Source organism: Botrytis byssoidea (assembly GCF_014898295.1).
Source record: "Botrytis byssoidea strain MUCL 94 chromosome Unknown BBYS_017, whole genome shotgun sequence".
NCBI lineage: Eukaryota > Fungi > Ascomycota > Leotiomycetes > Helotiales > Sclerotiniaceae > Botrytis > Botrytis byssoidea.
In genome coordinates, this window is record NW_024065858.1 from 629,200 (window position 1) to 650,748 (window position 21,549).

A 21,549-nucleotide genomic window follows, 5' to 3' on the forward strand; every position below is an offset into this window, starting at 1 on the left:
AGGATATATTTAGCTTTTCTTTGCCACTTACTTTGTGATGCATGCCACCTGCTCTGCTGACAGATACACGAGCAAACCTATTATATCAATAAGTGACGGGCGCGAACACTGATTCCTTCAACAACGTGCAAGATGCTGGACTGGGATCACATCCTGCATTCACCAGCAAATGATGTAGGCAGAAAAATTATGGTTCTGCTCTGTATACTGCCTAAATTGCAATAGCTTGCTTCATCTAAACCGGGGCATGAATTTGTTTCTAGGATGTAAATCTTAGTTTTCTTGTTGCAATTCCTGACGTTGATTATCACTGGCCATCAAAAGACGCGCCACCATGCTATTATGACGAAATACGGGGCTTGTTGAAGACTATACGCCGCTGCCATGCGTTTCCACTATGTTACAATGCGGAGGATCGACCTTTCAGAATCATGGTCATTTTTCACTCCGTCATACTGATCTTATCAAAGATTATCCGCCAAAATCGAAGGTGGAGACGATTTTTCTTTTTCACTTGAGTTCCATACAAATTTCTTCAGAATCAAGTGTACCGGAGTCTGACTCTCTGCCCCTCGGAGTTCAAATCACGCGATCTGAAATCGGGTGGAAATTGACAATTCCAACTTTAGATATTACTGCCAAGCACGTGAGAGCCTAAGCACTCAAAAGTCCTCCCGTATGATCAAGAGATTCGAATCGAATGCTTTTCGTGGAAGTTAATTCACTCATTTTGCCAGGATTCGAGTCAACTCTCGACGCTCAAAGACACAAGATTGCGACAGTTGCCCAAATTTCTTCTGATGCTCAATTTAGCTCGGCGTGAAAACGACCTCCGTTTTTTGTACTTGAATCTCACTTAAGATTCTTTTCCGGAGCGTTAAAACTTTCATAGGTATCTTCAGATTTTAAAAATGAACCCCAATGAGATTAGGTGATGCGGAGGTCACATGACATTCTACAGTCCCAAAGGAGAACAAATGTCGCAGAATTCCCTCCGAGACCACATTCCATTACAAAAAATTCTCAGAAACTTGTCAGATCAAGACCTGTTAGGAGGCCGTACATAACGAAGAATGGTTGTTTCTAGTCCTTTGGGAATTCAAAATCCCGAAAGAAGAAAACGATATAGGCAAGGCTAGAGAAGTATCCAAGAACACCTGTCCCTTCTCCTGGGGTCAAATGAATCGTTGGCAAGGGTTTTATTTCCCGCCTTCAATTTAAGATATCGAGAACTACCCAGGAAAGTTCTTAATCAATTCCATCATCAAGAATCCATTCAGGCCTTACGTACTCCAACAGCTTCTTGTTTGGGCATCAAGAGAGACCTCTGATTGTCTCAATCTTGGATTTTACGAAATCCAATCTGCTCCACGACACTTATTTCACTTGTTACTGCTTTTCATCTCTGGAAACTGGCACCTTAATTACTACCTACTCACCGCAGAGATTATCGATAAGAAAATATTCCGATACTCATGACTCTGGCAGTCACTGATGCAAATTCCTCGAGAGACTAGGAATTATTGCATGGAAACAGTGTCTTTGTTTGATTCAAAGGCTAACATAAATCTCAGAATTATCCTCCATGCATGAGATAACACGCCGCTTAATCCTCCCATCGGTACGGTATTAGCTCGGCTGGACATTCATATGATGGTACATTGAAAAGCCAATCACATCCGATGCATTGGTTATGGAAACATGTCACCTCATACTCGGTCGCCGCTTCAAAGTGATGGAATTCAATGAAATCGCGATTTACTCGGTTGTCTACAAATGCGTTATTTGGGCCAAAGCGGAAACAGCATCGATTTGAGGAATACTCATTTTTGATCCGGCCATACACTGATGAGGATTGAAAGAATCAACTGAGAATAGACAAATATCACTACCGTCATTTTGAATGGATTACAAGTTCCAAAAACCTGCAAGTGCTTAAACTTCATGGCTACGTTGCATTACGGAAAGTCGACGAATCTGGACCGAGGTATCGATCACTGATATCAAGATATTTCTTCTTCACCATGGCAGTAAATTAAGTATCAGGCATCAATCAACTAAATATGTGGTATATTCATGATCTTCGCGTGTCGAAAGTCGTTCTGGTACTTCCATTGACTTTACCAGATGAACCTTAAGACTTTTTAGAGACGAACCGATCGTCTCAGAATCTACATATACAGCCACTTCAATGCCAGATATTATCATACAATAAAGATACGAAACCGCACAGCCAGACCTCAATATTCAAGAGAGTCATAGCCTCGGATCAGATATTAAGCGGGAGGGTCGACTCTAGCCTTGGCGGCAATGCTTCAATGTCAAGGCCCACAACGCGCGTTTTGCTCCACTTTCTAGACTATTCAAAGGAGAATTCGCGTCAACTGTCCAGCAGGGCACCCAATGCCGTGCTAATGTGGTTTATTAGATCCGTCATCCTTTTTTCTTCCGTCCAATCAAATGTTTCTTGTTGCAAATATACCTTTATTTGATGCACTGACCTCGACATATGTCAGTGCGATTTTAGAGTACTAAATAAGCTGCCAAGAACGACGGGGCCGGGTACCTGCATGGAGCTTTCCTGGAAAAACCGTCTGCTGCGTTTCTCCCATCATTCTGCCAGTGGGAGGCCGGCAGTGACATACTGTTACGATTATTCTTGCGCCAGCGGGACGTCGCCAGTGACATGCTATGGAGACTGTTCGAGGTGTTGTTCTTCTTCTTTTGCAAGTGAAAAGATGGAGGTTACAATTGAAGTGGCAACGGGTACGTAAAACCTAATCTATTTTGCTCAATCCCTGGGGATATTGGACTGCCAGTTGAAGATGAATTCGTAAGCCCCTTCGGCATTGGCAAGAGGTTTGAAGGGGGGAAGACACAACATGGGGAGGAGAGAAGATATATAAATTCGACGACATTTTGTTTGAAAAATAGTTTCTTTCCATCCTCAGCATCACTAGCACCAGTCTTCTAGCATCTACAACCTTTTTAGCAAATCACCTACCACTTATCCAACAATGCATTTCTCAGCAGCTGCTATTTCAGCCATTCTGGCTACCTCTGTCATTGCTCACCCAGGTCATGATGTTAGAAAAGAGATTGCCGAGAGAGCTTCCTTCATGTCTCAACTCAAGACCCGTGATCTCAGCCACTGCTCTGCAAAGTTGCAGGCTAGAGGTCTTGAGCAAGCGGCTATCGCAAGACGCTCTGCCATCGCTAAAAGTGAGAGAAAGAAGAGAGGTATCAGCTCTGGTAAGTTCCAGTTCACTGTTTTCCACTGCTTCACAAATTCACGCAGAGAAACTAACCCATTTTGCGAACAGAGCAACCTTACTTGAAGGCAAGAGATGAGGTGACTGTTCCCAACACCACACACTTGTCTACTGTGGACTATGACACTACCACCGATGAGTCTGTTGTATTTTCCGGAAACAACTCCTGTATTCTCAGCCCGGAAGTCACTCAGGGCCCTTACTGTAAGTTGATAATCTATCCTCAATCAAAAATGTCGGCAAATTCTAATACCTAAGCTCAGACGTTCGGGTGAATATGTCCGAACAGACATCGTCGAAGAGCAAGAGGGAGTCGATCTCATTCTCGATACCCAAGTAATTGATATATCTACCTGCGATCCAGTCACCAACGCCTTTGTCGAGATCTGGCACTGTAACTCTACCGGTGTATATAGTGGCATTGTCGCCTCAACTAACGGCAACGCCGCCGATGCCTCCAACATCAATGCTACTTTCCTCCGCGGTCTCCAGCCAACTGACTCCGAAGGTGTCGCTCAATTTCAAACTCTCTTCCCCGGTCACTACACCTCTCGCTCAAACCACATCCACGTCCTCGTCCACTTCAACGGAACGACCTATGAGAACGGTACCTATGGTGGTGGAGTCATCTCCCACGTTGGACAGATGTTCTTCGATCAAGATTTGATTACTCAAGTCGAGGCTGTTTCCCCATACAGCACCAACAACCAACCAACAACTTTGAACTCTGAGGATAGCGTTTTGGTTGATGAGGCTGCTTCCTCTGATCCTATGATCAACTACTCGCTTTTGGGTGAGACTGTTGCTGATGGTATCTTTGGATGGTTGGCTTTCGGTGTCGATATTTCGAAGTCTTACAATGTTAAGCCTGCTGCTAGTTTGTACTCTAGTGGTGGTGTCGAGAACTAAAAGACATCAGTAGGCGGTGATTGATTATGATGAGATCGATCCGAGGGAAGATGATGATTTAGCGATGTTATATTCCAAGCGTTGGCGAAGCAAGTTATTCTGTGACATTCTATTATAATCAAATTGAAACTTAAATTTACTCTAATGCCTTCATGTGTCGTGTAGTAATTGGTGGTATTTTCCCAGGTGTATTTTTATCTGAGTGTATGCTTTATTTTATGCTTAAATTGTCTGGATTTTAACTTGATACTTCTCCTTGCCTAGTTCCTCAACACATTCACAAGGATATAAACCGGACCCACTCGGTTTCCGCCTGCTTGTCTGAATCCTGTATTGAAAAGATTTCATTGAACTGTTGACTTTCATGTTAATTCACTAGTAAATCGTGAATGCTACTTCCCACTCCTCTGGTACGGACAAAACCCCGCAAATATACAACTATATAAAAGAAAAGACGGAGCGTGAAACCTAACTTCCCACATAGGCAGAATGAACAAATGCTGGCATAGTTCCGCGAATGTCACTCGGCTACTTTCTCGGTGGTACCATGATGAAGGGACTGATTGATCTTACCATTATCACCCACGCTTATAAAAATACATGGTCATTACCGTATGTTATATTCTGTTGACTATACTTTTCTTTCCGTTATCACTTTTCCACATCTGTCGAACGGGACACGAGAGAGGAGATATACAACCTAAATTATCTTCTTACACTTCTCGCGAGTGTACTTCATGAAGCTTAAACTTGATTGAATTAATTAGACCTAGCCGGAGGCAGAACGAAGACGCCTTCACAGCCTTCAATTTGATAATTGCAATCTTACAATCCAAGAGGTGCCCGGAAACTCAGAGGACCCTTTTAACTTGACGCATGGAATTTTTCTTGAGCCGCAGGATAGTATCAACAAAGCTCTAATGAACAAACCTCACACACAACTCTACCAAGCGAATGACCACAAGCGTCTCAATTTCATGATGGACATCTTCATTATCTCAGTTCTCTCTATTTAAAAGCCAGGAAACTGTTCTTTGCTAGTACCAAACACTACCCAAAAAGCTGCCAAATCCTCACAAGCTTCTATGGAGCGGGAGAATGCTGTTTCTTATTACATTTTGAGATGTTCAGTCGATTTTCGATCGAAAATTAAGTCTGTATACTCATCCCATGTATCCTTCTAGGTGTTGATGGGCAGTTTACTGAGAAATGATGACAATAATAGCAATAATGACAATAATAACATTGACAATTAAAATCTTATACTAATCAACTTCGAGCACGTACCTACTGGAAAAAATCAACAATGATTGATTGGGCGGATTGTTTTTGTGGTCTGATCAAATCTTTATGCCGGGTCCACCAGTGGGTGCACAGACTCACGAGACACTTAAAAGGAAAAGCACAATTTCACACCAAAAAGAGCTATTTTGATAATTCAATTAAAATTCAAAAAATTGATATTTGATTTTGAAATTAAGAATTATTATTCTCAAATATAAGAATTTTATATAATAAAAGTTTTATTTCAAAAAAAAACAAAATTCAAATTTATACAATCGATTATATAATATCTTATCAAAAAATTTAATAAGAAAATATATTATTTGATTTTTAAATTCAATATTTATTTCTAAGATTTAATCTTTATATATTATATAAATCTTATATTTATAAATCATATATTTTAATCTGAATAATATTAAATAGAATTTGGAATTTTGATTGAGTTTTGAAATTGATAAATTTGAGTGTGAAATTGTGCTTTCCTGTCATGTTGTCCCGTGAGTCTGTGCACCCCCTGGTGGTCGGGTATGCCATTCTATGGCGATATAAATTTCAAGAGAGACCCGCGCTGGTGCAAGAGTAGGCGAGGGTTTTGCGATCTTACACTTGTATACTACACGAAGATAAAAAGTTTCCAATCTGATTCTACAGGTGTCAGGAGTTATGAGTGAGTATCCCAACAAATTCCATTCTCTATCCATTCCAGGACTTCAACTATTAAAATCACGACGTTCCCCAAACTTCCGCATCAACTTTCCAACCCCAATAATCATGTTCCGTCTTTTCCAACGGCATCAAGAAAGGCCATGGACCTTTTCTTAGCACATAATTTTCCAACAACTTCGCAAAAGTTACGTCTGTACCCGGAACAGTATTCCAATTCCAGTCATATATATTTTTTCTATCGTCATACGTCAGAAGTTCGAATTTTTGGAGCGAGAGATTGTCTCTCAAAGAGGTAAGCATTTCTTTCCATTGAGATCGTGTGAGATGATTCCAGCCGCTACCAGGTCCGCATTCATATCCTCCGCTAAGATGTAAGTTCTTGAGAGTAGACCCATGTCGCTCGAGAAATGAAATGAGAAGGGATCCTGGAATATCTGTTTGATGAAGACGAAGACTTTCCAAACGAGGGATTGTGATGCTATAGAATGAAGTTTTCCATGCAATTTGAAAATCTGGTGTCATGCTTGTGGAGAGATTCATCACGAACATTAAATCTAGTCTTCGAAGACGTCGTGCCGAAATCAAAAGATCGATGATCCTTTGAGCGACGAGCGAATCCTGCCAGGATGTAACTCCATAGTCCCAGAATCCAATGGATAATTGCTCAAGAGGGGTGACTAGACCACTGAGAGATCTGTATGGATGGCCAGAACACTCGGATAAAAGACAAAGTCGATGCAGAGAGGGTTGTAGGGGAATGAAAGGAGGAGATCCTAATTCCTGGGATGATAAACAGTCCATGGGTAGGCAGTCAAATTCAACGGACAAAAGTTCTACACCAGCCGCATTGATCGCTGCTACATTAGAAGTGTAATACCATTGAGAGAGATCATCTGCCATAAATCGTGTTCGCTCTTCTTCGATTGTCCAGTTCCAACTAGGAATCCATGTTGAGGTTGATTGAAACATTTCCTCCGAAAGCGGATAGCTAAGTGAGGTGATCGTGAGGCTTTTGAAATTAGGAAGGTTGCTGAAAGCTTTTGCCAAGTGAACGGGATCACAGGAGCCAGTTTCATTAGCGATTCGTCTCCGAAGAATTTTTCTCGCATCACTCGAATCTAGATATATGACTATCGACTTGATTGTTTGAGCTAGATGCGGGCATTCGGATACTTTACGCAGCCTATCCATATCTGTTGGTTGACAATGAGGGTGAAGCTTGAAACCATCTCGGAACAGTCTCTCGGTCCCGGTGATAGCCCAAGCTCGAGATGTCAATCTTAAAAATCCTGCATCTTCGATATCAAGGTGAATAAAAATTTGCGCTTTGATTTCAGATGGGAGATCTAGGTCGAGAATGGGGTCGAGAAGGGGGTCGAGACTGAAATTTGAGATTGCGAGTGCTTCTTCTTTTTTGGGCAATCTTTGTGATGTTGATCTTTGGAGTTGTTGTGCGTTCATCAGGGCAGGCATTAGTTAGAAATGAGGCACAAACAATAAAAATAGATAATGATACAACGATAGTTGATAGGAGTAGAGTGGACATAAGCATGACAAAATCGAGAGCACAAAGGATTCTATAGAGTTTAGGAATGATGTAGAAAACGAATAAGATACGATTTACTAAAAAAGGCCGAAGAATGAAAGGAAAGAACGACCAAGAAAGCAGGCCAATCTCAATACCACTGGTATATTGTAAATAGCCTACGATATCTATTCAGATTTCTTTGGGTCTAAGATGCCACGAGTTGATGAGAGTATCATCAATATCGACCAATTTCCTTGAATATGAAATACACGAAACTCATGAACGAAAAGCTTTTGACGAAGTATCATTGATGCAAGGCACCACCTCCTTAATCAAACGCCTGTCCGTAGACAACCTAGCCAATATCCATGGCATCTTTACTGTTCCCCATTATGTCCAAATTTAATTGCTCGTACGTCGATGTATTCCGCAAGTTTTCCAAAATGTCAAAACTCCATTACCCCGCGATGGTATTCATTTGTTCTCGCAAGCTGCCCAATATCCAAAATAACCCATGAGCCTGCCATAACTCCTATTACCCACACTTCCAGCCATAACTTCACATCACGCTGCAACCACAACAACAGCAAGCTGTCGCACATCCTGCACAACATCCCACAGCGACATCACCTTTGTTATGTTTTTTTTCGACCTTTTGTTGCTGAACATATACCACTTCCCTCGGACCACCCTTTCCATCATTCATTACGTATGTAGGTTGAGGTTGAGCTGGCGCCTTGTATTCGTATTCTTGAGTGTAGACCGGTGGCATATTTGCGACATCTGCTGGTTCACGATCCCAGAGACTTTTTGGAGGCTGTTGGGGTTGATGTGCCATTTTTGACTGTGAATAATAATCGTAAATCTGTTGGTTTTCCGCTGGTGATTGGGTTGACGAAGACGGGTTGGGGTTTGACATTTAGATATTGAAAGGTCTGACGCTGAATTTGTTCCCTATCACCGCCCCGAGCCTTTATGATTCACTTCAATCTTCTCTTGATGTGATGTCGTACGTTTGTGAGTCAATTAAGCAGCCAGATTACATTCACTTCCAGCATGAGAACAAAATGAGGGTAGCAAGGAGATTAATACTTATTCTACTCATTTCATTTCATTCCCTTCCATGATCTTATTCTCACCCAACAATAGGCTGAGAAGGAACCTGACTTGTGTCTCTGCTGGACAACTCAGCCTCTTGCCACATCCAATCATGAAGGATGATGATCAAAAATGAGGTTGCACATTGGAGGCGGTGCCAAGCAATTTTAGGAAAAGGATCAGTTGATACGGTGCAAGGATCTTATATAAGCAAATGAGGTTCATTACTCGATCAGACCACAATATCATCCTTTCTCCAATAACAAATATAAAAATTACACGACAAGAAATCCTCCATAGAACATATCTTACTCTTACTCTTTTGGTCTTCTATAATATTTGAATAAGGGGGGAGAATTCATCTAAACCTTAAACTATCGACGCCAATCACGACTCCACTTCGAATTATTAGTTGTCGATCAATGCGGTCCGGCTTCTACTCCTCGGCCTACATTTGCTCTAAATACTTTATTGGTCTTAGGTTTCCGGTCATACAAAAATAGACATGCCACCTCGAGGTCCTCGATTACAATTCAAGCCACTTTTCTACCTCATCGCCTTCCCCTTGCTCATATTGAGCGTTCGAAAGCCTCACGTGCCTTCCCACAAGAAGACATAGACATTGTATCTTCGTGACTCGTGGAGCCCGTAGGATATAGGGAGACCAAAATAGATCGCGCATAAGGCTGAGGTGGCGATATCTGGATAAGGATGAGGCTCATAGTCTAGGATGTGTTTTGAGATGAACCGCTGTTGGACTCAAAACACACGATGTGTCAGCCTCAGCCTTTTGACCCCACAATTTAAGACTCAAGTTGTTTCCTAGACCGGGTCAAATAGTTGGTCTGAACCTAAACCCAAATGGTCGGTACGATCATGATTAGGCAATCTAAATTCTACTTTCGGGCGTGTTCCTTCACCTGGGATATGATATAGTTAGGCATGGCGAGAGGGTAGTAACATTCCCCGGAAGCCGAGTTAAGAACCAGTCCTGTTGGACTTCCGAAGTCGATTATACCAAATTCCAAATGCCACGGCGGTGCTTATGCTACTAGGCAAATCTCATATGTCTCGGAGCGTGGTGTCCAGCTCTCAAAACGACCTTCCAACAAAAATCATCCCAAGTCTCAGCTCCACGACATCAATTTTCAAGTCCAACATCGAAAAGAGATAAGACGTTAGATTGCACTTCAATCATCTAGTCGCAGTTTCTTAGGAGATATGGCGTTATGTGACGAGACGTGAGTTGAGCAACGAACTTACACAGCGAAACCCTACTGCTTTTACTTTAAAGCAAATTTGGGCTTGTCAAGGAGAGACGGCTTTTCCTTTCTGTGACCCTAACTTTGATCGTGAGACTTATCTTCTTACTCTCATCGCAGCTTTTCACAAGCCAAGTTTGTATAGAAGTTAAATAGCGGTTTATTGCAACAGTGGGCACCTCTTCATTTCTTCGAGTGCAGAGCCATCAGTCTAATCTTGCGTGGGGGAAGATTCATTGCCCTGTTTCCTAATAACGAAAGGCTCTAAATTACCAAGAAATACTTCAATGGCTTGAAGTGTTGATATAATTGTGAATGTTCAAAAGCTTCGTGGACTGAATACTTTGTTTGATTCAATAAACTAGGTGATTACATGCCCTGGTTTTATGTAAAGCCTCTCTACTGCAGTGCAGTCGTGTTTTCGTCTTGTCGTAGAATTAGCGCTGCGGCTGTCACTTTGAAGCCTGGGCATCAAATTCACTACTTTTTTCGTTTTCCCATTGGTCGCCATGATACACTTAAGCTCTTAGTATTTTCTTTCAACATACCAATTTCTCTCAGTATACCACTTTCTTTCAATATACCACTATCTTTCAATATACTTCTTCTGCTGTCGGACTACTCTCCTTCAAATTAACCGATCTAGGGAGAGTAGACTATGAGCTTCGTACATTTTCTTAAATCGCTTTTTCTCACAATTCAAGTTTTATGGCAACAGGATAGCTTCAATCCTTCTGTGCTTTCTAAGTCCAATTCTATGATAGGGCTAGAATGACCAATAGGTGGAACATGTCTTGCAAAATGGTGTTTGTTCGTAGACTCAATTTATCAAAGAAAAAGAATACTTTATACTTAGTATGAAGCCAACACCCAGTCCATTACATATATTCACTTCTCGGCTCAGCCCTTCGCAACGTTTGGAACTATAATAAATTCCCTCTATTCCCATAAACTTCAAGCCTCATCTGTATAGTGAGTAACTCGTCGGAGCCATCGCGAGGAGTCGATTTTCTTCTCACTCTTACTAGATTTGAGGTGTGGTACTTTCCTTTGCACACATGCACGGACGAGATATTCGGATTGTCATCAATCAGGCACATCTTCGATTGTCAATGATCGATTTTGCTGTCATGAAGACGATCTATCAGACGTTACGATTTCTTTTATAATATGACTCTCTCGTTTTGAAGTGACCGTTGACTTAGGACCTGAGACAGGTCTACGTAGGTAGACAAGATTCCGACGCTCTCTCTACTTCCACAGGAAGGTTGATCGTCCCTGCGGTGTTTCTCTCACCTGTCTTATGATTGAGGTAATGAATTAATTTATTTTCCATTCACATCCCTTATGTACTCTTGTACAACCTCACACAACGGCTCTGTAACTAACATTCACTATAACAATTTTCCTTCTCGTCCTCAGGATTCTCCGCTTTCATTTGTCTAGTATTCTAGGGACATTGTCCTGAGCATATAAAGCTCGCATTCATCGTCTTGGAATGCTTCCGTTCATCCCGATCTTCAGCTATCACAGAAACAAATCAGTAGGACAGAGAATGGGTTTCTTCGTCCTGACAAGCTTTTACATCGCGGTGCTAAAAGCGTCAGTTCTAAATTGAGTAATAGTATAAGTTTTGGTTCTTATTTTCTGACCGTTTGTGATTTCTGTTGGTGTCTAATTTTATTGTCGCTAGATGACTATATTGATTATCTCTGGAACAGTTTTCATTGTCCCAATAGCATAATGAGAGTCAGAATAACTGATTTGCTCTTCTATACAGAAGAAAGAAACTGGGGTAAGCGTAGCTTGGAAGTATGCTCACGCAGATTCCTAGCGAATGTTAGTTTTTAGATCATTTCCCGAGTGGATTCTAAGCATGCAATGTCCCGAACCTTTCATCATGACATTTCTGCTCTTTGTGAGATGGAGAATCGAAAACTATTTATACCATTGCTGGGAGACTCTCTAGTCCCCGCCCCTGATCTAGCCCTCAATATCGCTTTATAATTCTTACACCGAATTCTCATGAAGACATATATATACATATATATCCTGTCGCTGGGAGCTTTCTCTAATGTACGACTGTAAGCAAGCATGTGAAACTCCTCAATGAGACCAACTGCTAACGTTTACTATTCGATAGGACCACAAGCATATTGAGCAGAAATAGTTTCTTCTTCAGCATGTTCAGAGAAGAGTTCTCAATCGTCGTCGAGGTTATGTGCTTTTCGTTGTTGCTGAAATTTGTTCATTATTGCAAGTTTCCATTGACACATCGATCTCACCCTTTATGAATCTTCTCTTAGATTTGGAGCTGCTTCGAGGAAAGGGGAGATACAGTGGTTGCTACATCCAGACTTTGGCCATCTATATGAAATCATGTATTCAACACGTCATTCCTGTGTTTCTGGACTCTGGGTATAGCTTCTTGGGACCTTGAAAGTGTATACCGATCCAAGTTTATTAGAGATGAGCATATATCACCACTGTCAACATGGCGTATTCACTGTTATTGTTGAATAATTCCACCGAAACTTTGACAAAGTTTTGAATAGCAAGCCGATGATTATAGAGCAGAACATTAATCTAGCTCCATCACATGATAAAGTAGATTGATCTTATATAACATTGAATGACTCTCCAGGCCCTCATTAGAGTTGTTTTTCTTCGCTGATCCATGGCTGATAATATACATCAAGCGTAGCAGAGTTATTATATAGAGGACTCCCAGCGCATTCAAGCTCCATAGAACGAATAGTGAATATAACTTCCTCGCTTTTCTCTACTCACACGCACATGTTTTCACAATTAAGACCCAATGTCTACACCTCCCAGCATATCTGACCAATCACTCAATGCGTAGCATATTCTCGCCTAAACCATTCACCCACTTCTCCCTTCTTTCTGTGTCCAAATCATGCTTTATTATTTAAGCCAGTCGTTAAGCTTACTTTTCTACTATCAGTAAACATATTCAAGGGAATCTACGGAGAATGGTGTTGCTTTTGGGATAAGTAGTCTTTGCGTTCTATCAAACATGCATACAAACTGCAAAATTGTAGCCATGTCTTTCACAATCCTGAGAGTTTCGGATAATTAATCAAGACTGCGAATATCCACTGCCAAAATTCGATGATGTGAATTTAGCATTGGCAATAAAAATGTGTTAAAACAACAGTAATTCAAGAACAGCAGTGTCTTTTGGACTTAGAGAAGGCACTGACAGATTACATTGTTGCAAAATTAAGTTCGAGTAGGACTGTAAGGGAATGAAGAGTAAAGGGTTTGTGAGCGAGATAAACAGGACGCGGCTTCCATATTGGAGAATCCATAGTGTTTCTCAGAATGTGTATGAGGAATTGATGCTGGGAGAGCGGGAGTTTATATACTGGTCGAACTATCAACGAGGGGATTTTTGGGTAAGTTAGCTGGAAATGGAGAGATGGAAATGTTGTGGCAAAAGAGGTACAGATGGTGAACCAATCAGTTGCACTCTCTGAACTTTCAATTTGAGTAATCCAGAGCCCCCTCATAATATCCACATGCTTCATTGTTACATTCAATCTCCAATTCATTGCCTGCTTAGAAACCCCGCATTCATCAACCACTCTTCTTTTACCCGCTTTTTCATTATTTTTCACACGAGAAGGGTATATAAAGCTTTCATCTCACCTTCCATATCGCCTTGTGTACGCTCTGCATAGTTGACCAGATGAGATTTCCATGTCAGTTCGTGGGAATGAGTCTAATGAAAGACTATCGTATCAGTGGCTTCCCATAATCTCGACAAATTCATAAGTCAAGATTAGGAGTTTAGAATGATCATGGGAGATGATAAGGAGGTGCCATTACTTGTCATTAATTTTTATGACTGTCGCTTCCAACGCACGATTATTGTTCAATAAATACTTTGCAATGCTGGTTTCAATTTGAGCAGTATTATCAATCACACATCATTCTGAGATTCCAAAAGAATTCATCTACGACTATGCTCTTCAGTAGAGAGCCAAGGATTCATCCCATAGGCAGTCGGAGTTTCCTTCCGTTCTTTAGATACTTTTCTTTTTCGCATGATCCAGTATTGATTTACATAACACTCAAATCCAATCCTGAGATGTGCGTCCGAGCAAAAAGAATGAATTCATGTGCATCCATAGGTACTCAAAAGAGCGGCATGATTCAATAATCTACAAATCAAACTAAGAAACCTCAAAAGTTGATTTCTACCTGTAGTGAATACGTCAAAAATCCCCTTCCTCTTTGCCACAAGAGAAATATAAAAGGTCTTGAATTGCATATACGTACTTAGTCCCTGATTGTCAAGATTTCCCTGGCACAATCAACGACTTCATTCTCGACACTACGATCAAAGATGAGGTGGGAGCAAGATTCCGCAAGGACGACTGATGCATCAAATTTCCAATAAATCTAGGAACAATTGAGATTCGAAATGGTGAGACATCCTGCTATGCGTTTTCTAGTAACACTCGTCTGATTCTTATCACCAATTGAAAATTGAGTTGTTGATGCTTGAACCAATGTTGTTACCAGGTAATTTGAGTACTGTCGATAGTTAACTGTCCATTTTCCTCAAAATTATGCATCACAAAACCTAGACAAATTTATACTACTGTAGCGAGTTTGAGAAAATAGAAAGGAAGAGAGAAACTGACCAGGGACGCCTTTCACTCCTCGTCTCTTCTGCAAAATGTGCTTGAATTCGTCTTGACCAAACTCCGAGACAAACACATTTATATAGCGATCAGGGAACAGACTTAGGACTCCGCTCTATGGAGTCTGGTGGATGAGAGAAGAAGTGAATTTGCGAATGAGCAGAGAGAGATGTGAAGATAATGTTTTCTATCAATCATGAGGAGAATCAGTGCATGCTACCCAATTCGGCAAAATATCCTCACAAGATGTAAGATCTTATATAAGAACTTTTGACCTCGGTGTCCATGTCTGCTCAATAACTGTTCTACACAGGGGCTGGGGAATCAGCGAGGTAAACTGTAATGATAAAACAATCCTATCTTCATGCGGTTGAGCATGCATGATTGTGTTATAGTGCATTGCGCGTTTTTGAGTAAGGAAAAGTGATGAGACCTGTCTTTTTGTTGTTCAACCTATTCAGAGAGAATGGATTCGACGATAACTGTGTAATCCATACCACAACAACGACAACAAGGAATATCAAAGATAAAAATTCAACAATAATAAAGTAGCAATGAAAGATAACGAAAAAAAGCAGACTCAAGCCCAAACCCCATTCAAAACACCTTCAAAAACTCTCCAAAAATCACGCTCGAACCTGTTAGTTAGGACAGCAGTTGTCAGAACAAGCACCATACTCCATAACTTCGATGTAGCTTTGTTTCTTGCTGACAAGATGAAGAGCTCGACTTAATTCTGTAGAGGCTTTATATACCTAGGCATGTGACTCTGGGGAAATAATTCAGGTAGCTGGTGTGGGGAGAGAATATGAGCGCAAAAAGAAAAAGCCGATGTATATCATGATACAGGTATATCAGAAGTATATTAGAAGGAAGAGCACGTGGTTTTTGTATATAATTTGACTCCACAACCTGTGGATGTAGAAAGCGGAATATAATAAAATTAATCATTAAGTGTCAGAGACTCCTGAAAATTCGATTCATAGTTTGACTTGTTGAATATCGAAAATTGAATTATGTGCATATTTCAGGTGTTGCTTTCATCTTATCCCTGTGAAGGCTGGAGTGGTGCAGCGTAGTGGTAGAGAAATTCTGAGGGATTGAGATAATTGATGGATAGAGGTTCACGAGGGGTAAGGAGGTAGCGCGAAGGCTCGAGATTGTGTTCATTCACGCCTTGGTACTCTCAGTTATTCTATGGGCTTGACAACCAAATGACAGGATCGATTACTTCTTCTAGTAACCTTATATCCCCTTTGTAAGCGATCACTTGTGCGATTCAAAACAAAACTTGAAGCCAGGCGTGTTGCACATGGTGATTTTGTGTTCCATGCTATATTTACACATGATTTATATCGTCTTATACACTTTATTGTGAAAGATCGAATTTAATCAACTAACTTTCCGTAGAAAGGAACACCCATGGCGCTAAGCAAAAGTCTGGCATGACGATCGGATGTTGCGGTGGTTTTGACTGTAACGTGGAATCCAGGAATCAACCTAGGTGGATACATCTAGAAGATTATGTTAGTTTTTGAATGTGCATGCAAATCATCAATGTAAAACTTACATCGTAGTTGACCTGAACTTCCGGGAATAAAATAGTTCCTTCTCTATTAAAACCAAATGACAAGTTTCCACTTCCATCTCCAGTTGAGCCTATCTAAATTAGCATTCCTTCTATCACATATCTACCGAAGAAACTCACCCTTTACACCTTGCCAATCCTTAATTTTTGGGAACACCACATTGATACACTTATCGAGGAACTCCAATGCATCGTTATTTCTCATAGTACAAGTTAAAGAAACCGGCATGCCCTTTCGAATACCGAATTGTGCAACGTTATGTGTTGATTTGTGAATTTCTGGTCTTACACCCGTAATTGATTGTAGTAAAATACCGGCGACATGCATGTATGCGGAATCTCCAAGCGCACCCTTAACCATCGAATGAACAGTTACTTCTTCGATCTTAGGAATGTTGCGCCAAGTAATATCTTGTTCGATGAGACGTAAAACATCTCCACCACGAGGACCTCTCTTTGGTCTGCCTTTATGATATGGTGATGAATCGTCCCATGTTCTTAAACGATCGGCTTTAGGAATTGTGACGGTTCCAGGTGGTTTATGAACGTATGCCATGGTCATGATGTCGTGGGAGATGGTTGATTTGTAGGTTTGTTCGAGACGATTGGGACCGAATGGACCAGGGACGAATTCTCGAGAGGATGGATCTGATTTTGGTGGAGGTTGATGAGGATGGAGGGGACCTCGATAATATCTCGGTGATCGAAATTGGTATCTATAAAAGGTATAAGCATTGCCCCTCTCTGACTTGGGATCTGTCGCAGTCATACCGACTGGAAGGAAGTTCTCTCTTCCGCCCTTGTGCCCTCTTTACAGGGTCATAAGTCTCAATTACTTCATTTGGTACAGATGTTGAAGCAAATGAAGATTGCGATTCGAGGTCCTGGAAATCTTCTGGACTCTCTTTTGCGGCAGAAGCTTCACCAGATGCATATCTGCGACAATTCCTCCCTATCGATACGGGTGTTGATCTTATTTCCCTCCTCGAGAATCGACATAAAGTCGAAGGTAATTCTCGTAAAGCCATGTCGTTTGGGTATATCGAGGGATATTTTGATCGACCCTCCCAACAGCAATATCAAAAAATATCTCGACAAGTGCCTTATTTTTCCGTATCAGGCCACAAGATCTCCAAAGTAAATCTTGCTTATCTAAGACATTTTTCAATTATATCCAAGAGGGAACAAGCCAGTGCGCATGTTGATTGATTGGTTGACGGATCTTTGAATAGTTCCCAAACCCCATGCACGTGTCATGCAGCAAGGATTAGCATTATCATTTATCGTCCGACCCTTATTAAAAAAAAGTTCGGAGAAAAGTTCCATTCTGCACCGAGGGAAGGATCACCAAGATTCTACGCAGTACGAACGAGCGAACTACAACAGGTGTGGAGTCGAGATTACCTAGTAGGTAGGTACTAGGTAGTGTAGTGGTAACCACTCGATGAAAATGAAGAAACAACAACTACAACCATAACCACAACAACACCCGCTTTTGCTTCAAACTTTCTCTACATACACTCAGAATATCATACAAAAAACAGTCATCAATTTCACTGTCTTTAAAAGTTTAATAAGACGCCTCGGACTCATCTGCGAAAAGGTTCCAAAAAGCGATCAGTCACTCATTCACTTCGTCTTCGGAATATGGAGTATACCAATCCCTCCCAACGTTGAATCGTACCCCATTTCTACTCGTACACAATTCGAATCAACAATCAAAACTCAGGGTCCTATTATTCCAATCATTTGACCGGTTTCTTTACAACAATAACATTCACATACGGGCCTCTCAGAGAGCATCACGAACACATCCTTCATCATGAATAAATTTGGCGGCAGAAAGGATAAGGATAAGGACAAGGAGACTTCACACAAACGAGACAAATCAAGAGACAACAAGTCGGCCGAGAAATCTACAGAGAAGAAGGTAATGCGCCTGCGACATCCATATCTCCTTGCTTAATCTTCCTGGCATTTGGGGCGGGAAGATTGGCAGTTACTCATAAAGCATCCTTCTTCGTGGCGCATTTCCGATGCAATGATGACACGACGATACAGTTTTAGATTCACAATTACTAACGTGTTGTTCTTGCTTATCCTAGAGTCGATCAGTTTCTGACATTTTTACCTCGTTGTTTGTTTATATCAGAAATTCGAAGTCGGAGAAGGAACAAGATGAAGATCAGGAAAAGGTTGGACTAGTTCACAGTTGACTACTCGAACAGCTTTGCTAACAGAATAATAGATCTCTCGGATCAGAAGCTTATTGGAGTCCGATGGACACAATGATGTGAAAGACGATCAAATTCTGTTTTGTCTGAATTCAATTTATGCCAATGGAAATGTCGAGAAAGCACATCAAATCTTGCTAGTGTTCCATAACTCGCTCTCCGGGGTTATATATCCATATGATCCAAAAATAACAATGCTCGGAGCACAGAATTCTCGTGGAGTTACCTGTTGGCTGGATTCTTTTCTTGCTTCATTATTTACAGTCCCTACTCAATTTCAAGAGCTCCTCAACAACTTCTATGAAGATCCTCTCAAACAAAACCTGATCCAACTAATCCGATTATGGGTAAACCTTATGAGATCGGGCATTTTGATTGAAGTTAACATTGTTAGTTTTGCCTTCCATATACTTTATTGACTTGCTAATTCCAAACAGACCGAACGCATCCTGGATAGTTTGATCGAATGCGGCTGGGACGACTTGGATAAACGCAAAGAGCAAGACCCGACTGAGGCACACATGAAGATTGGGGATATTCTCGATTGGCCAATGCTTGACTTGAGAGTCGATTATGAACATGGTGGTATCCGCGAAAAGGATGATCATAGAACCTCGAAGGAGCGAACGCTTCCAATCTCCATTTCAACCGATCATGAGGGGCCAGGTCGTTTGCGGCTCGAAGAATGTATAGAACGCTCTTTGTTATCTTTAGTCAAGATTCAGAGACGCGTCGAACCCGACGATGACGAAAAACCAGTCCCAGAACACGTGGAGACCACAGAAGCCGAACCTAATACTAGTAAAAAGCCAACTTCGGAACACGTCGAGAACACAGAAGCTGAATCGGACACTGTATCTCCAAGCCATATGGAGACGAATGGCCAGTCATCATCCCAAAACCATCTCACTCGAGAGGTCACACATGATGGAGGGTCATTAAATCGTACGACGAGTCGTATGTCTACTCGTAAAGAAAGAGAAGTCGACGCGTTCATATTATCTAAGCTGATTCGTCCGTCCAGTAGTTGGTCTCCTAGTTCTTGCCATTTAAATTCAAATATTGCTCCACTTAAGACTGTACCTGTACTAATTGGTGATATAGTTTGGTTTTCCAAACCCGTTCCTGCAAACAATCGAGAATTCGTTGAACGGATCAAACAAAACCATCATCCAATGCTAGGATTTGATCTGAAAAGATATCACAATGTTGAGGGACCAGACGGCAAAGAAATTCTGAAAAAGAATAACACCCATGTTGATATCCCAAAGAAAATGAAACTACCACCACACTTGGTCCATGAATATGAAGGATCAAACGAGATAGCAATCTCAGATTGTTTCGAGCTAGTACTTCGATCGATGATTTGCCACGAAGGATCACTCGAAAGTGGACATTATAGATCGCTAATTCGCTTAGATGTGGAGACTAATGGTGACTTGGACTCTGTACAACCGAAAGATGGTCAACATCCACCAGCTTATGTTGATGACTGCTGGATAGTCCACGATGACATTGCAAGGGGGGGACGAGTAGCCAAGGTAGACATTGATGCAGCTCTAAAGCAGGACAGCAAATACGGAATGCCGGTCACTCTGTGGTATGAATTTGTTCCTATACTAGCGAACCTTTCCCCAGAAGATTTGGCAAGATTTTCTGAAAACACGACACCTCCATCGTACACATATTCTTCTGTTCCAAGTATAGATGTACAGATTTCAAAGGCCAGCCCAGATTTAAACAGTGGCAGCGGCGATGACGAAGGATATTTTACCCCGCCACCTAATGATCGTTCGAATTCTGTTGTCAGATTTTCATCCGAAATTGATCGATCCCGTAGAAGCCTTAATCTTCCTGATGATGACAGAAGAGGAAGCGTTGCGGCCACGGATGCGAGTAGTGTCAGCGTAGAAAAATCAGACAACGAATCAGCTCCTGCTACGCCAGGTGAGGAGCCGGTCAGTGCCAGAACTTCAAGAACGTTTCGGAGGAGCAAGGCATCTCGAAGTCGACCACAAAGTTCCTCGAACGAAAAGTCAGAAAACCGCAGGTCCTACTTTAAAGACTTGATATCAAGGGCAAGCAAAGAGTCTCTACAAAGGCCAGATACGAGCAAAGAATCTATACCTGCTGTGCCTGCTCTTCCTGCTTTGGGATTAGATGGTCCTGTTGATCCTAGTACTAATGGAGATCTCGCGAAACCTGCTGAAGCAATTGGTGGAATATCCCGCAAAGGTAGTAAGAAGGGTAAGAGGCGAAGCAAGGAAACCACGGACGCGGATGCTAAAGATAAGGACAAAAATTCGGATCACTCAGATAGGGTTTGTAATATTATGTGAAAGGAGTTGAGTAAAAGAATTTTCAAGGCGTCTGGATATACCGGGGAGGTTTTTATAATTTTGGAGGAGGCCTACATCATGGTCGATCCTCATACATTGGTAACGGCGTTTTAGAGGTACGTTCTGATACCATTTATTATAGGTATGGTCATGGCATGTGTATATGGACATGGGCTTTGGTTTTAGAACGGGGTTACAGCCGTTATTAGCGAGGAAATGTAAGAGAATTTGGCAGCCTGCCTTAGGATCCAATTCTTAAGAGGGTTGAATCAAACTATATCTATTCCAATCAGAGTATAGGTTAAAAGCACAATGTGCAAAAACCTCAGGGCGTGGGAGATCATTATCAATGATCGAATTCATAGTGGGGAGAGCTATAGCGTGCTTATAAAATTCAACGTCATTAAGGGAAAAGGGATTAGAGGCCAGGATGGGATTATAAATAGAGAGGACAGGGTTGGGTATAGAGCTTTGGGGCTGGTCATAATAGAAATGAGACAGCATTACATATATATAGCGTTTTCGAAAACGTTCTCTAAGATCTATTTATAGTCATTAAGTGATTGGTGATTGGTGATTGGTATTGTGATCTTTTGGGTTGAATTAAGACGGTTGATATGTTATATTATTACATGAGATGAGACTTCCACCAGTAGGTGCATGGATTGACATAGCACTTCCCAACTTTCGAAA

The 21,549-nt window shown here is 41.4% G+C and overlaps 5 protein-coding genes across 5 annotated transcripts; 2 read left to right on the top strand and 3 right to left on the bottom strand.

Moving 5' to 3' along the window:
- Nucleotides 1-3,017: 3,017 nt before the first annotated feature.
- Nucleotides 3,018-4,181, top strand: EAE97_008259 (uncharacterized protein; the record flags this gene model as incomplete). Its single annotated transcript, XM_038878773.1, has 3 exons — nucleotides 3,018-3,252; nucleotides 3,324-3,480; nucleotides 3,536-4,181. The coding sequence occupies 3 exons, from the start codon at nucleotides 3,018-3,020 to the stop codon at nucleotides 4,179-4,181; spliced, it is 1,038 nt and encodes a 345-aa protein (XP_038730453.1).
- A 2,010-nt stretch (nucleotides 4,182-6,191) lies between these two features.
- EAE97_008260 (uncharacterized protein) lies at nucleotides 6,192-7,607 on the bottom strand (the record flags this gene model as incomplete). Its single annotated transcript, XM_038878774.1, has 1 exon — nucleotides 6,192-7,607. One exon carries the CDS (start codon nucleotides 7,605-7,607, stop codon nucleotides 6,192-6,194), a length of 1,416 nt encoding a protein of 471 aa, XP_038730454.1.
- Nucleotides 7,608-8,221: 614 nt separating this feature from the next.
- EAE97_008261 (uncharacterized protein) lies at nucleotides 8,222-8,500 on the bottom strand (the record flags this gene model as incomplete). The annotated part of the gene is made up of 1 exon (XM_038878775.1): nucleotides 8,222-8,500. The coding sequence occupies one exon, from the start codon at nucleotides 8,498-8,500 to the stop codon at nucleotides 8,222-8,224; it is 279 nt and encodes a 92-aa protein (XP_038730455.1).
- A 7,079-nt stretch (nucleotides 8,501-15,579) lies between these two features.
- Nucleotides 15,580-17,421, bottom strand: EAE97_008262 (uncharacterized protein). The gene is made up of 4 exons (XM_038878776.1): nucleotides 17,055-17,421; nucleotides 16,404-16,999; nucleotides 16,266-16,354; nucleotides 15,580-16,209 (listed from the first exon to the last, which is right to left on the bottom strand). Exons 1-4 carry the CDS (start codon nucleotides 17,309-17,311, stop codon nucleotides 16,084-16,086), a joined length of 1,068 nt encoding a protein of 355 aa, XP_038730456.1. The 5' UTR covers nucleotides 17,312-17,421; the 3' UTR covers nucleotides 15,580-16,083.
- A 210-nt stretch (nucleotides 17,422-17,631) lies between these two features.
- On the top strand, nucleotides 17,632-21,392 carry EAE97_008263 (uncharacterized protein). The gene is made up of 4 exons (XM_038878777.1): nucleotides 17,632-18,213; nucleotides 18,389-18,478; nucleotides 18,532-18,906; nucleotides 18,955-21,392. The coding sequence occupies exons 1-4, from the start codon at nucleotides 18,106-18,108 to the stop codon at nucleotides 20,854-20,856; spliced, it is 2,475 nt and encodes an 824-aa protein (XP_038730457.1). The 5' UTR covers nucleotides 17,632-18,105; the 3' UTR covers nucleotides 20,857-21,392.
- Nucleotides 21,393-21,549: the final 157 nt, after the last annotated feature.

Coding starts and splice junctions, on each gene's coding strand:
- EAE97_008262 (XM_038878776.1), bottom strand. CDS start 17,311: ATGGCTTTACGAGAATTACCTTCGACTTTATGTCGATTCTCGAGGAGG. Junction 17,000..17,054: donor AGAGAACTTCCTTCCAGTCG/GTATGACTGCGA, acceptor TACCTTTTATAG/ATACCAATTTCGATCACCGA. Junction 16,210..16,265: donor AAGTTCAGGTCAACTACGAT/GTAAGTTTTACA, acceptor ATAATCTTCTAG/ATGTATCCACCTAGGTTGAT.
- EAE97_008263 (XM_038878777.1), top strand. CDS start 18,106: ATGAATAAATTTGGCGGCAGAAAGGATAAGGATAAGGACAAGGAGACT. Junction 18,214..18,388: donor AGAAATCTACAGAGAAGAAG/GTAATGCGCCTG, acceptor TGCTTATCCTAG/AGTCGATCAGTTTCTGACAT. Junction 18,479..18,531: donor AAGATGAAGATCAGGAAAAG/GTTGGACTAGTT, acceptor ACAGAATAATAG/ATCTCTCGGATCAGAAGCTT.